Source organism: Pyxicephalus adspersus, chromosome 1 (genome assembly GCF_032062135.1).
Source record: "Pyxicephalus adspersus chromosome 1, UCB_Pads_2.0, whole genome shotgun sequence".
NCBI lineage: Eukaryota > Metazoa > Chordata > Amphibia > Anura > Pyxicephalidae > Pyxicephalus > Pyxicephalus adspersus.
Genome location: NC_092858.1, coordinates 109433396 through 109449773, shown reverse-complemented (window position 1 = coordinate 109449773; position 16378 = coordinate 109433396). Strand labels below are relative to the sequence as shown.

At 39.5% G+C, this 16378-nt stretch overlaps 1 protein-coding gene across 3 annotated transcripts in view; it reads left to right on the top strand.

The window, feature by feature from the left end:
• STRIP1 (striatin interacting protein 1) overlaps nt 1–15825 on the top strand; it is a 108827-nt gene extending 93002 nt beyond the window's left edge. For all 3 annotated transcript variants that reach the window (XM_072423346.1, XM_072423356.1, XM_072423360.1), the window contains 5 exons: nt 9299–9399; nt 9489–9555; nt 9643–9747; nt 12541–12745; nt 12829–15825. In XM_072423346.1, coding sequence (XP_072279447.1) covers nt 9299–9399; nt 9489–9555; nt 9643–9747; nt 12541–12745; nt 12829–13076 — 726 coding nt within the window. In that variant the 3' untranslated portion in view covers nt 13077–15825. The remainder of the gene's footprint in view (nt 1–9298; nt 9400–9488; nt 9556–9642; nt 9748–12540; nt 12746–12828) is intronic.
• Nucleotides 15826–16378: the final 553 nt, after the last annotated feature.

Below are 16378 nucleotides of genomic sequence, written 5' to 3'. Positions count from 1 at the left end.
TGTCATTGTGTGGGTCAGAATAAATGCCTTTTCCCATTCCAGAGGGGAAATAGAAAACCCCAATTCCTTTTCCCAATATCTCGTGTAGGTGGGAGCATTATTAGCATACACTCTAATCAATATATCATATAACTGGGAGATCACATGGATCAGCCTGCTCGTGGAACATTGTAATGTTTCGAATGCTGTGCGACTCCTATGTATGTCAGAGGAGACATAAAATGTCGATAAAAAGGAGGATAGTTGGTTGTAAAGTAGCCACGCATTCGGCTGCCTCTGCATCCCGGCGTCCAAAGATGAGAAGGGCAGAACCCTCCCATTCTGTAATATACTGCAGATCTGCCTATTGTCCTGAGCCGTCCAGGATAGAAATTTCCTAACTTTCAGCGCCGGGGCAAATGAGGGATTATCGAACAAGGGGGGTCATGGGCCCCATCTTAGAGGATACGTGTCCCGCCCTGATGAGACAGTCCCACTCCCTCAAAAGATCCAAAGTAACAATTGATAATGGTTGGTGTAATTGTAGTGTAGATCTGTCCACCCATAATAGAGAGCGGAGATCAATGGGGGATAAAGTATTTTCCAGTGGAACCCAGCTCTTCCTGTCTCTATTATGAAACCAGTCCACTACCCGAGTCAGCATGGCTGCTCTGTAGTAACATCTGATATCAGGGACACCTGTGCCACCTAGAGCCTTAGGCCTAGTAAGATAACGAAGTGCTATTCTGGGCCGTTTCGATTTCCACAAGCACTGTCTGCACATGTGCTGCATTTTGCCTATAAATGCCGGCAGTAAGTATATCGGGATTGTCTGAAAGATATACAGCAGTTTGGGTAGAATCTCCATTTTAAGAGTATTAATTCTAGCAAACCAAGATAGAGGTAGAAGATCATACCTTCCTAGTTCCGCCTCCAGTCTACCCAGCAACGGCTCATAATTATAGCAGAACAATTTAGCAGGGTCTGCTGTTAAAAAGATCCCTAAATATTTGATTTTCTCGTTACAGTGCCTAGAAGAGGTATGGTTTTTAATATATTGTATCTAGACTGGTTGGAGTGAAATATTAAGTATTTCAGATTTATTAAAATTTACTTTGAAGTTACTCATCACCCCGAATTTCTCAAACTCCTCCAGAATCACCGGTATAGAGGTCTGCGGGGACGATATATACATGAGCAGGTCGTCTGCAAATAGGGACAGCTTATAATGTTGCTTCCCAATCTGGATCCCCTGTACATTCGGGTTTGACCGGAGCGCCACTGCCAGGTGTTCCATCACTATAGCATACAATAAGGGGGACAATGGGCATCCCTGTCTAGTACCGTTAACAATAGGGAATGAATTCGATAAACTTCCATTGACCCTTACCCGAGCCCTAGGGGCCGAATAAATCGCAGCTATCCGTGCTATCATAAGTGGGCCCAGTCCTATCTGGCGCAACGCCTGGTACATAAAGGCCTAGTTCACCCTATCAAACGCCTTCTCCGCGTCTACAGATAACAAACACATGGGGGTCTTGGACCTTTTGGCGGCGTGAGTAATCAATAAGGTTTTAACTGTATTATCTCTAGCCTCCCTCCCACTAATAAATCCAACCTGATCTGTATGGATCAATTCTGGAAGATACTGAGACAGTCGGTTGGCTAGCAGTTTAGAGAAAAGTTTAGCATCTACATTAATTAAGGATATTGGTCTGTAGTTCGAGCACAAAGAGTGGTCCTTACCGGGTTTAGGAAGAACAGTAAGGCTCTGAGCGGGGAAGAAAGAGTCACCTGAAATGGAGGAAAATACCCATGCCATAAATGGGACAAGGGCTTCTGCATGCATCTTGTAAAATTTAGGTGTAAACCCGCCCGGGCTCTTACCTGCAGGAGTATTTTTAATTACCACAGACACCTCCTCCTCTGTGAAGGCAGATTCCAAACTAACAGAAACTGCCGGGTCCAATTCCGGCAACGCTGTGGAGGCAATATAATACTGGAGGGATGGGGTGGAATTCGATACATTTTTATTATTGTATAAATCGGAGTAATATTGTTGAAACGCTGACAATATTTCCCCGAGGTAAGGCAGTGATATTACCACTTGCATTTCGTATATGTGGGATATATGTAGCTGCTGGTCTGGGATGAAGCCCCCTCGCTAGGAGACGGCCCCATTTTTCCCCGTATTGGTAATAGGATTTGCGATACTTATCTCTATATTTCTGATGAGCTAGGTCGTATAGTTCTAGTAAGTGTCTCCTAGCAGATGTCAATTCAGTAAACATGTCCGAGGACATATTACTTTTGTGCAGTCTTTCTAAATTCGGTATTTTATTGAGCGTATTGGCTATCTCTTGGAATCTGATTTTTTTAAGTCTCGCCCCCTGTTGGATCAATACTCCTCAGAGCACAGCATTAAGGGCTTCCCATTGAAAGAGGAGAGAAGTCTCGTCCGACTCATGATCTTTCAAAAAATGTCTGATGGTGTCTAGGACTACCCCCTCACAAATTGGGTCTCTAAATAGTGAGCCGTTGCATTTCCATGTCCACTCTTAGAATCCCATACAGGGAATCTGGGGAACTAATGTTACCGAGGCGTGATCAGACCATGGGCAGTCTTCAATAGACGCCTCTGGGTGCCAGACCAGGGTCCTATGACTGACAAAAATATAGTCTATCCGGGAATATGTGTGGTGGGGATTGCAGTAAAACGTATAATCTTTATCCCCAGGATGCAGGGCCCGCCAAACGTCCAACAGTTGAAGATCACATAATTTGGCCTTAAAGGCATTCAATTTGGAGTAAGATATGGAGGAATGGCCTGTAGATGTTTCCACTCTAGGGTCCAGAGGGAAAGTAAAATCCCCTACAATAATCAGGGCGCCTTCCGCAAATTTACAAAGCTTATTCAGGTACTGGATAGCTGCTAATGTCGGTTGTTGGTTGGGGGAATAAAATGATGCTATGGTGTACTTCCTGTCCCATAGGGAGATCTTGGCAAACACATATCTACCCATCGGGTCAACACAGGTGTCCAGTACCTGAACTGGAATTGATTTATGGAAGGCTATGGACACCCCTTTTAATTTGCCTTCGGGGTTGGAGCTATGAATCCATGTGGTGTAATATCGATTTCGCAAGGGGAACTTTTGAGAGTAAAAATGCGTTTCCTGAAGTAATAAGATGTGAACTCTGGCTTTGTGTTGACCGTACAAAAGTTGGGAGCGCTTATTAGGACTATTAAGTCCTTTGGTATTAAGGGTGCGTACTTTCAACCCACGCGGGGCGAGTAGGCATCATATCAATATCCACAAATACTACTGAAGATATCAGCTGGCAAGCCTGGAAAGTAAAGAGAGAGTCAACCACACCCTTTCAGGTGGGTATGTTTCTGAGATAATCCAAAGAGGCCAGTCGGGACTTGAGATTTGGGCAGATATCGGCAGAAGGTGGTTTTGGGGCAACAGTCGGCTGGGGGGGGCTAGTTCCCAGTCGTCTACGGGGAACTATAATTACAAGGTATAACCTTATTTGCCGCCTTTACCGGCAGTTCTCCTATGCAGGGAGATGTGGCGGGGCGGGAGGGGAACAAAATACAACCTTTTCATGCGAATCCACTCGGGGGGGAAAAGCCAATATTGTATTAAAACATCTGGGACCCTGATTCAACTGTATGAGGTAGTTAACAACATCTCCTTTGACAGTAATACAGACAACATAAAAATGCATATAAACCTAGCAAACAAACAGCTCATTACAGTGCAATCGTGGACACCCTCCCCAGGGCCCTCTCAAAACCCTCATTTCTGTCTAACAGATCACATATTATGGCGGGTTCACACACATTATGAATAACTCCATACATTACCGGAAAGTTGACCCGTCTGTACACACCTGTGTATATGACCCTTCAAGAGATATGTAATATACAACTATAAATTCCAATATATATATTCTTCCATATAAGAGTCTAGTTAAGCAAGGGTCTTAGGTACAGTAGGTAGAAAGGGTTCATGCAGTTCCACTGAACATAACCAAGGTGGGCCCTGGGGCCGGCGTCCAGAATCAATTAAGGTATGGAAGGCCCTCAGGGGCGTGGAGTTGTTGCAGGTATAGTTGAGACCATCCCCTGTCCAGGGCTATGTGGACTCCCAGAAGAGGCATCCGGCGATGGATGTTGCTGGTCTAAACGATTGGGGGGCCCCAGAGGTAGGGCTAACGGCACAGCGGGCCAATCTGGTAACCGTATATCAGGAAGCTGGAGGTCCCTCAGGAACCGTGGTAGATCTTCTGGACCTCTGAGATAGTAATTCCTACCCCCAGATCTCACAATAAGATGAAATGGGTATCCCCAGCGATAGGGGATATTCCGGTCACGGAGCACATCCAATAGAGGTCTAACAGCTCTCCGGAGGTCTAATGTATGTTTGGATAAAATGTCAAAATGTCCTCTTTGGTTCTGTAAAAATGAATGCGGCAGATCACGTCCCTTGGTCGTTGGGGGTCCCTCCCCCGAGGGCCCAGGGTCCTATGCACCCTATCTATTTCAATATCCATATCTGGAGGGATCGCCAGTAAATTTGCAAATATAGTGTATGCAGCAGTATATAGCTCAGAATTTGGTACTGTTTCTGGTATCCCGCGAATGCGGATATTGTTACGCCTATTGCGGTTCTCCGCATCATCCTGCAGTAGATAGAGCATATTAATTTGTGCCGCCTGGTGCTCCAGGATAGCGGCGTGGAAAGCCATTTGAGAAGAAAGTTCCGTACAAGTACTTTGAAGCGCAGTAGTAGTACTAGACACCTGTTGCAGGGTCTGTTGTATATGGTGGAACTCCGCTTTACAACTTGCCTCCAACCTCCCAATACTATGATCCAAGTCGGAACGTGTTGGGAGCGCTCTGGGATGAGCCTTCCAATCCCACTCATCCTCCTCTATTCCCTGAGTATATAGGGGCCTAGAAGAATCCCCTGAGCTGGAAAGTGCACTGGGGCTCAGCATGAGAGATGTGGAGGACCCAATTACCTGCCCTGATGAAGGCATCTGGTCTGCATTGTCCACATGGGTCTGCTCCGGAGAACGCGCTGTGGATGTGGGGATGGGCCGGTCCGAATCCGCTCGTGACCCGGATCCGGCCGAAAATTGCGGCCTGGTCACTCGCGGCCCGGCTGCCTGCATTAAACATCCCGGGGATGCCCCTGGACCCTGGCATCTCCCCTCCGGATCGTCCCTTCAGGCCACCTTTCAATTTGGGTCCCATGCTGGCTGATTAGAAGGCACTACTGTGCTGCTCTAGTCCGCTTTTCCCCCTGTGGATCGCGGAGCTGAGCTGACTCGCGTCTCAGTCCGCCATCGGCCGGCCACGCCCCCTCTCAATACAACATCTTTACTTTGCCAAATACTTCACTGAAGGCTTAACTTTGTGAATAATGGGATGAGAGGCTTGAAAGTACACAGCATACAAGACTGCATGCTCCTGCACTTGCTATAGTGTGTATGCACACACTGCAGCAAGTGACTTGCATTTGCTAATATTTGTAGAAATCACTCCTTGAAACATGGTAACATTGTAAATACTTTTGCCTAAAGCATACCTCCCAACATTTGAAAGTTCCAAAAGGGGATATTACATGGTGGGTGTAGAGATATTCAAACAATAAAAAGAGAGAAAGAGGGTTTTTTTTTGGCAAACGGGTATTCAGTGAAAATGTTTAGATACAAATCCAAACAATAATAAATCACCATGTAACAATGAAGGTGATTATCATTTCTTCATGATCGTTCCAGCAAATTCCAATTTGCTGCATGACCGTTCCAGCAGCTAGCAGCAAAACAGCTGCCAGCCCTTCACTGCTCTAAGTGTAACCATGCGCTTGAATCACTCATGGCTTAGGTCAGCATTAACTCCTTAGTTGCCTAAGCACTTGCCATATAAGGTACTGCTCAACATATTTTTCCTTGCTTTTTGAAAAGACCCTTCATTCTAGGACGTTTCCAACAGCATAATCCTTTTAGGCATAGCACAATATACTTTCCTTTACCCATTGAAAATACCTAATCAAGGAAGTTTCTAAAAGAAAATTATCTCACACTCTCCTAAAGAAGACTAACCAGGTGAAACGTGTCAGGAAATGGACTAATAATTTCTCATGACGTCCAATAATATTATCAGTCCTATATGGCACTATGAACTATCAAATTTAATTAGAAGGGTTTTATTTAGTTCTCAACCTCACCTATTTGTTTGAAATGATAATCACCTTTATTGTTACATGGTGATTTATTCTTGTTTGATTTGTACTTAAACTTTTTCGCTGAATACATATTTGCCAAAAAAACTCTTTTCTTATTGTTTAAATTTTTGTACAATATCAAAGGGGTGGCTTCAAGTTATCTAGGATACTGTAAATATTGCTTGAGTACTGGGAGGTTACAACCTTTTTCCTAGTTAATGTTCACTAAAGTGGAGTCAATTCAGGGCTCCTGACACTTAATAACACAGTATACAATAAATATAAAAACCACCGCATCCTTAAAGGTAAGCCCTCAATCAACTTTTGTTCTGTTGGTGATTCTTTTATAATAAATTAGCCCAATAAGGGCCAATTTATTATAAATTATTTGAAATCTGGAAGCCCCCGTTATAAGAGGGCTCCTAGATATCACCCGCCTCAGCCCAGGAAAGGAATATTGGGGTACAAAGCACCCCTTACCCATTCCCAAAAGATTCAAACAGCCCTAGCAATACAGACGCTACACCACAGGTAAAAAAATATTCTATTTTATCTAGTACCTTTTACGGATTAAGCAATGTGTATATGTTCCCACCAGGCATGATCCATCCATCCATTTATCCTAGTGTTGTCGCCATCTCCACAATAAAATGATCTTTGAATTAATGGATGTCTCATCTATTGTGGGCTCCTAAACACAAGCTAAAGGAGGAAGCGAGAAGTGCTGAGATCTGCATTCTTTGAGAGAGAGAGTGAACCTGACCCCCAATTCTGACTCCTAGGTGTCTAAATAGGGAGAGAGATAATCTGCTGGAAACAAGATTAGAATAGTGTAAAGTGAGGAGAGTGTGTTAACGAGCCACTCCTAATACCATCATCAACAAATGCTGCCAAAGGACAGGAGATGTTCCTGCATGTTGGAATCAATTACAAAAAGTTGGCTGGTTGTTGTCACTGTCAGTGTAAAAGAGGACTTTGGAGAAGTCTGCTTACTTGCCTTAACCCATCTATCCAGGACTATAAAATGTTGTGGCCTGTTAATCCTACGGACAGTCTGTGGCATCTGAGATCTTCTTGACCAGGCAGGAAGGAAGGACGTACAATATTTGGCAACGGAGGGGATAGTAAAGGGGAGAGGGTAGTATTAGGCAAATGTTGAACATGTATATCACCAAGGCCCAACCGAGGCGTGGCCTTTAACCTCTCCCACTTCCTTGTACATCAACCAGAATACAGCAGACAGATGCAAGGCACAAAACAACTGCTTGATCGACACTCATTGCTTGGACTCCAAATGGCAGCACCAGTCAATAACCCTAACCAAATGAGATGCAAAATAGCATAAATAAAGGTCTTAGATATACAATCGCCTAAACTTTTTTAGGAAAAAAAAATATTTCCATCTTATACGACACATCTTATAACATCGTATAACAATAAGTATAGATAAAAAGAAAAGTTTGGTGTCCTGGCTGGCAACATCTGAAAGAGATATAGTAATTTTGGCAGAAGAGTTATCATGCCTGTATTTTCTCACCCAAACTAATAGAAGGTACCACTCCTCCAAATTTTATTTTGAAAACTAGGAGAAAGTTTAACTGGTATTCATGTGCCAAGATAGTGATGACCCCCCCACTGCCCTTTTAAAGAAGTATGATAGTACAAGCCAAATAAAGATATTCAATGAGAGAGAAAAATTCATAGCATTAGAGTAAATATTTTAAAATTTGAAAGACCTCCATTAGTTTGCAACACCTTCAAAAGATTATGCAAAGAAATAGAGGACCTGGAAATCACAAACATAAGATCATCTGCTGCCAGTAGAGTTTACTGTCCTGTTCTGCTGTGTGCAAGCCAGTTCCACCCTGAAATGTCCTTTTTGGAGTGGATGGTGCATAGCAGTAGGTCTGGGGAAACAAAATATAAAGAAAATGAGGGACAGCACTGATGGCTTACCATTAAAGATGGGGAAAATTATGCACAATGGCTTTTGACTAACAGAGGGTGGTCCATGAATGTCTAGTATACCCGCTCTAAAGCTTTCTCTGTGTCTGTTGAGAGTAGTAGTGCAGGGATCTTCCCAGACCTCATCAAGTCTAGTTGGGTACTCTAATAGTAGTGTTCCTCGCCTCCCTTGAAGACATGAACCCCACTTGATCATAGTGAATACGTTTGTAAAATAATGACTGGAGGTGAGAGACAAGAATCTTGGTGAACAGCTTTAGGACTTGGTTCAAAGTGAGATCTATTGATAGCTCATGCACGAGCTGGCTCCTTACCTTCTTTCACAACATAAATGTGAGCTCTAGAGACTCAAGCGGAAAGTTACCACCTTTTGTCAGAGGGTCTGATGTATTAAAGCTCTCCAAGGCTGAAGAAAATACACTTCAGCCTGAACCTAAAATAGATCTGGTCCAGGATTAAAAACATTTGCTAACAAATAGCAAATTACTTTTAAGAAAACCATTCCAGGTTTGCTGGATCACCCAACTTCACTGATGAAAGTGTATCCTCTCAAGCCTTGGGGATCTTAAATAAATCAGGCCTCAGAGAAAAGCTTTCAAATTTGTAATTCTAGTTTGTGTAAATGGTTTATCATATGGCAATTAAAGACTATCAGACCCATGTGTTTTACAAGTCAGAGTGGGTTTATTGCATGTTTTACCACCGCCTCTATGATAGGATCCTCTATCACTATTTCAGGTATGAGGAGGACTTACCCAAGTAAGTTGCATCTGCTGGAGGGAAGATGCTGCTGTCAGGATAATATACTTGGATAGTACTGAGGTTTATTTAAAAGTTGCAAAACTAAGTTTTTGTATAAACCTCATGATGTAATAAACCGTATGTTTCTTGGTCTGTTTTACTTTCATGTAAAGGATAAGCTAACAAATATGGATGTTTTGCAGAACTTCAATCCTTTTGATATTTTTTTATTACTAAATTATTCCATTACATAACTACCAAAAAACTTTATAATAAAAACTATAATCTGATTATCAGGTCATTTTCTTCAGTCTGCAAACATAGGAGATGCTGCTGTGCTTTCTTATGGGGTTTTTCTTCTATTTTTCTAGATGGAGTACATGGCCCAGCACCTGGTCTTTGCAAATTGCATTCCTTTAATTTTAAAATTTTTTAATCAGAATATCATGTCATACATCACAGCCAAAAACAGGTACAGAACATTAGATTGTAAATATATTTTCTTACTAATTTTTTTTTATTTTATTTTTTTTAAGTCTTACTAAATTTCTGTTTCTGTAGTATTTCAGTCCTTGATTACCCATACTGTGTGGTTCATGAGCTACCTGAATTGACAGCAGAGAGTCTAGTAAGTCTTTTTACCTATTACAAAGTGTTTAAATGTCTGTTTAGACTTACATTAACTCATTTTTTTGCGATTACAATATCTATACAGGAAGCTGGAGATAATAATCGATTCTGCTGGCGAAATTTGTTTTCGTGCATAAATCTTCTCCGTACCTTGAACAAACTGACCAAGTGGAAACACTCCAGGACCATGGTTAGTAGGTCATATAGATGTAAATGTTTATATACTTAAATATTGTTCCTATTGTAAAACTTTTACAATTGTTCCTATTGTAAAACCATCTATCATGTTCTCACTTTTTAAATTTTCAGACAGTGGTACAGTATGTTAGTAAAAATACTGAGCTGGTCTGAATAAGTGTTAATCCAGAATCAAACTATTTTAGGCAATCCAAATGTTCCTTAAATGTGTGCAGTCTAGCAGTGCCAGGATGTGTAACCCAAGGAGGTAGAATAATTCTAAACTATATTCACATGAGTGTTGCTTAGAATAAAATGTTTTTCTGTTCTTCGCTTAACACTTTTTGTTTTAAATTTCCTTCTGTCCCTACTATCTCACTCCCACAGAAGGTGTAGAATACTGTGAAGTACTTCCTTAATTACTAAGGGTTCATGGGATACATACCCATGGAATAACCACAAACTCATTGAGGTGAAACACTGATAAAGGTTGAGTTTTGGAAGATGTCTAATTTCATTTTTTTTATTTTTTTTTTTACAAACAGTCCTTAGATTTTAACTACTAGTAATATAAAAACATACTAGGAAACTGCAAATTACAGATAGAAACCTAAACACACAGTTGCTCCATAGGAATACAAAAAAAATTCTTGGTTTTAAAACATGGTCTATTCCACATTTTCACAGATCTTATGGTGAAGAATGTTTTCAGTACACAGAAAATAAACTTATTGTGTGTCCCCTTGTCCTTTGTATAGGGAGAATATATCCTCCAATAATCACCACTTCTCAAGGGAGAATAGATGCAGTTTGGCCAATCTTTCTTCATAGCTGAGCTCCTCCATTCGTCTTATTAATTGAATTGCCCTTTTCTGCACTCTCTTCAGTTTCACAATATCCTTTTTGTGAACTGGTGTCCAAAACTGGACTGCATATTCCAGATGAGCTCTGATTTGACTAATGCTTTTTACAGGGGTAGACTTATGCCTCAATCTCTGCAGTCCCTACACCTTTTAAAACATGAAAGTATTTTGCTCTTTTTGAAATTGTGGCTTAGCATCGCATACTTTCCCAAAAGAATCCCTCTTAGACTGTATGCATGTTAAGCCCCTTAGTGCATAACTGTACATTTATCAATATTATCATATTGCCAATGAAACTGTGCATCCAGGTCTGCTTGTAGTTTTTGCATGAACATAATTCCAATACATATTTTGGTATTGTCTGCACACTGACCCTGGGGTACACCACTAATAAACTTAGATGTTTCAGAGTATGAAGCATTAGTCACTACTCTCTGAATATGGCCTTTAGGCTGGCCTAATGAATGCATCCGATTTTGCGCCTGTGCAGTGAGAGATTGGATGACGTAAGAAGAACTTGAAAGAATGAAAATGGCAGCGCTGAATACTACAGTGAGCGCCAGAAAGAGTAGGAAAACTGAGCTAACCTGATACTTCCTCTTATTTGCTCTTATTGAAGATAGATTTAAAGGCCCTTGTTGGAGTGTGCAACATGAATGGTATAAAATCAGCACTCAAACAATCCTTTTTGGAGATGATGGGGACAAAACTAGCAAAATGATTCCAGCTAGAGGTTGGGGCCAAGCAACCAGAAAAGAGAGAACATTTCTGTGAGCAGGAATAACACACTATACCAGTTGTTGGGTAGGGGGGGGTGTACATGGAGAACTGTGCGTTTCAATGTTTGTTTGTAAAATAGGAAACTCCTTATCTTTATCCATCGCCTTCCCCTTAACTAATCCACCTTCCCCTGGTTGCCAACCTTTGTCTGACTTATTCACCTCTTAACCTGCCCCTCCCCTCAGTCCTATTTTAAATATTTTTTTCAGTTTTCAGACAAAATCCTTTTAGCAGTTACAGGATTATTTTTTTTTTGGTAATGGAGTGTGTATTGATTCTAATATGCATGTACAGCAAAAAGTCACACATTTGATACTTAGTAACAATTATTAACATCTTTTGTTTTATAATATGTCATATCTAAAATTAAATTTTCCTTACAGGCCCTAGTTGTGACTGCTGCTTCCTAAACTGAAGATTGTTATAAGATTAGAATGTTTTATAGTCTTGAATCTTTACCTCTGGTGTCTTTATTAAGATTTAGGCATGTTGCTTTATCTTATATTGGGAGACACAGGAAAAGTATACCACCGTAAAGAGAATGAGAACTGCATGATTACATGATGACCTCTATAACTTTTTATGTTGCTGGGATGAGAGTGTTGGAATGTTTGTAAGTTTTATCAGAATTTTTGGGTGCTTTTTGTTACTAATAATAAGCCACTGACACTGAGTGAGTAAGGTGATCAGGTTTTTTCACTTCATACTTGTTTCTGGGCACCGAAAACCAGAGAATCAGGCAGACATCTAGGTGAATATCATTCTCACAAGAAGGTAAATGATGAGCTTCCACTAGTCCTTTTATGAAAAGTTGATTTTAGTGTCTTTGCAGTAGGTAGCACCCAGCTGTTTATTTTGTCTGTTCATAAAATTTTACCTAATTGATATTGGCCTGTTTATAATACTGCAAAAGTTACATTTTCTATGTAATTTCCACTGAAACTAAAAAATGTTCTACAGATTGATCAACAACACATTCCCCACAATGAACAAATCCAGCATTTATGAATATGCATGAATTTTGCTAGGATGTTAATATGCATACAGTTATAACTGTTTTTATTTTTTTTATAGTTCTTGCTGAAATGAAATAAAAAATGACACACTTGTATATTGTTTTAATTTGTTTATACATTTTTGTATGTTTATTTGCTTTTTAAAAGATGCTTGTGGTTTTCAAGTCTGCACCGATCCTAAAACGAGCCCTTAAAGTTAAGCAAGCCATGATGCAGCTGTATGTTCTTAAGTTGCTAAAAGTACAAACCAAGTACCTGGGGAGACAATGGAGAAAAAGTAATATGAAAACTATGTCAGCCATCTACCAGAAAGTTCGACATCGTCTTAATGATGACTGGGCATATGGAAATGGTATGAATCCTCAAATTTAAAGATTTGTATTACTTCAATCTTAAAAAAAAAAATGCATGATATGTGTTTTACATTTGCTACAGATCTTGATGCTCGCCCCTGGGACTTTCAAGCTGAAGAATGCGCTCTAAGAGCCAACATTGAACGGTTCAACTTTCGGCGATATGATCACTCTCACAAGAATCCAGACTTCCTACCTGTTGATAACTGTCTTCAAAGTGTGCTTGGCCAACATGTTGAACTACCAGAAGATTTCCAGATGAACTATGATCTTTGGCTAGAGAGAGAGGTTTTTTCTAAGCCCATATGCTGGGAAGAGTTGTTGCAGTAAAAAGTGCACTTTAGCACCTGCAGCAGTGATAAATAAATACCTTTTATTACAAGATATTAGTAATTGTAGGAACATTTTACCCATGTTCCTGGAGGCCTCCTATCTAGGTTCTATAGTAATTTTAAAAGAAAGTGATTACCTGTGTACAATTTTTATTATTTTGGAAAAACTCTACACTCCAGGCTTTCATTCCTTTTCAGTTATTTGTATATAGAGTTGTGTGGTTTGTGAAAGGCACTGCAGAGATCAGATTGTCAATACAGCAAAAAAAAAAAGTGTTTATGCAGACATAAATTATATTCCATACAGTCGTACCCTTGGCATGGACCTAATGTCCAAGAAAAGTAGCATGTATAACACTTGATCCCACTTTTCATGTGTTTTTTGTGTAGACCATATTTTTATATTTACTTGGATGTATTCAAATATAACACTGGTCAACAAACGTTTTCTTGCCAAACAGATTAAAGTCATTTTAGGTTATGTTTGATGCACAGATTACAAATATGGTATTGGTTTTGCTAGATTGGCTCTAGTTTTTGAAATAATAACCTCATAGAAAACTAATGAAACATAAAAATTAAGCAAAAATAAGCTAAATATGACTATGTATACAAAATAAAATTTTTGAAATACTTCATGTCAATATATTCTGTATATTTACAGAACTAATCACAAAGAAGTAATTGAAAAACTCAGTTTGTATGATTTCCTTTTTATGCTGATGATCAGGACAATCACGTTGAAGGCTCCAGCAGTAGTCTGCCATCGTGTGTCTATCCCATCTGCCCTGATACCTTTCTTCCATCACCTTTATATCTTGATAGAACCTCTCCCCTTGTTCCTCACTGAAATTTCCAATGTTTTTGGGGAATTTTTGCAAATGGCTATGGAGATAGTGTACCTTTATGCTCATAGTATCACCCAAATTTTAAGAGCAAGTTTTGTACCAGTTCTTCATAATTTTGTACTTTATGGTTACCCAAGACGTTCTTGATACCCACGACATAGCTGCGCCAGGCAGAAGCTTCAGTATCAGTGATGTAACTTGTGAAATTTAAATCATTTATCAGTTTGCGAATCTGGGGTCTATCAAGGATCCCTGCTTTTAATTTTTCGGTATTTAATCGAGGGAAGAATCTACAAATATATTTGAAGCAATCACTGTCCTTGTTCAGAGCTCTAACAAAGTGCTTCATTAATCCCAACTTTATGTGTAGTGGAGGGGGAATGATTTTTTTTCTTTGTCAACTGCTCGTTAATGATGATCACTGCACCTTTTTTAATGTTTTCCCTTGGAAGCCATGTCACTTTTTTCCAGTGATCCTGCTTTGCTCTACTATCCTACAAGCAGATGAAACATGGATACTTTGTGTATCCACTTTGCTGTCCAAGTAGGAAGTTCACCATTTTAAAATCAACAAATTTAGACCATTGGTGTTTATGATAGCAAAGCTTTTGTAGGACCATTTTGATATTTTCATATTCTTCTTTAGGTTTTGTTGAGTGACCAACTGGAATTGATGCATAGCAGTTGCCATTATGCAGTAAAACAGACTTCAAACTTCGAGTGGAACTGTCTATGAATGCCAGTCTTCTGTTCGGTATTCTGGTACTCCCATATGGGCTAGTAGTCCAGACATGTTATAACAGTACACAAAGTCTCCATCTTTACTGAAATATGTTAGTAGTGTCTTCTCTCTTGCCCTATAAACCGGTATTTTAACTTCCGATCTCAGACAGTTCTTTTCTTTTAGCCTGGATGCTTGTTTTGACAGACTTAGGTCACTTAATAAATCATTGAGCTCTTCTTGGGAGAACTGCTGGTTTGATGAAACACTTCCTTCATAAATACTTCCACTGCTAACTCCTGGATTACACTTCAAACCCTGTATATCCTCCATGTCGGATACAGGAATATCAGTGAGTGTACTGAACACTGGTATGGGAAAATCAGCATCATGTGGCACAGGTCGTCATGCTGATTCCAAATCAGGGTACTCCCACATGTTTTTCTTGTAACGATTGAAACCTTTTACGTTCACAGCACAAAAATAACAATCATTATGATGATTTTGGGGCTCTCGCCATTCCATAGGTACACCAAATTTCAAACATTTCAGTTTTCCATTTTTCCACTGACATAAACACTCTACACAAGTTTTGCATACCATATGAATATGAACAGTTATCTTGGTCCCCCAGTTATTACCAAATTATGAAAAATATGCTTGTTTCACAAATTCTGTAATGTTTATTATCTGTTTTTGCTGAGAATATTCACCACAAATGTAGCAAAATACAATAGGGTCATTTAAACAACTTCTTCAAGAACTTCTTCAAGAGTATTTCTGTACAAAAAGAAAATGTATGAATAAAAAGAAGGCAAATGAAAGTTTCATGAAAATAATGCTACATTTAATATATAAAATGAAAAATGTAAATAAAGATTGATAATATTATACTGTTAACATTCGTTGTTGGTAAAGTCGTCTATTCCGATTCCTTTATCACAAGAACTAGAGCCAATTCATTGAAACTGATATCATTTTCTGGATTCAACCGACCTGAAATACATTAAATATATTGAAAAATCCTTGGCAAGTGAAAAAATTGTTTTTGTTGAGCTGTGTAATTGTTATTCCCACAAATAAAATGTTGAGATTTTTTTTGCCTTTTAAATGTTTTGCTGTGCATTTTCAAAGAAAGTTGTAATTGGAACAGACTTAAATAAATATAGATAATAATTGCTTATGTTTATTCTGTTTTAAGATTCCAAAAAATGAAGCTTGGTTGAAATGTCAAAGTTCTAAATACATAGACTAACAACACCATAATGCAGTAGTTATATCAAAGGGTCAGGTCTAAACTTGTTTTTCTCCATTATTTATTGGGCGACACTTTACTGTAGAGTTAATAGCTGTATTAGTAATTTTTCATACCTGTTATAGTTCCCAGTTTAACTTAGTTTCCTAAAGACGTAGAACATTATTTCCTCTGCTTTTGATGCTTTTTGATTAAGAATTTTTAGTCCGTAAGCACTGTTCACGTCTTCATTGCTTGCTGGGGTTTTCTTTTTTTGTGATTGAAGCTGTCTCAAAATTATGGCCCTGAAGATTAGTACTGCAGCATGTCATGGAGCATGTGAATCCTTCATGCAATCACGTAGTGGTATTTGGTGTACATGAAAATATGACTGCCAGATGCAGTCCAAAGGCAGAAGCTTCACTGCTGACTGTTAATACAGACTAGACTGGTGTAAACACAGTTGGTAGAAGCTTGCCAGAGTTCAGAAAGCAGGT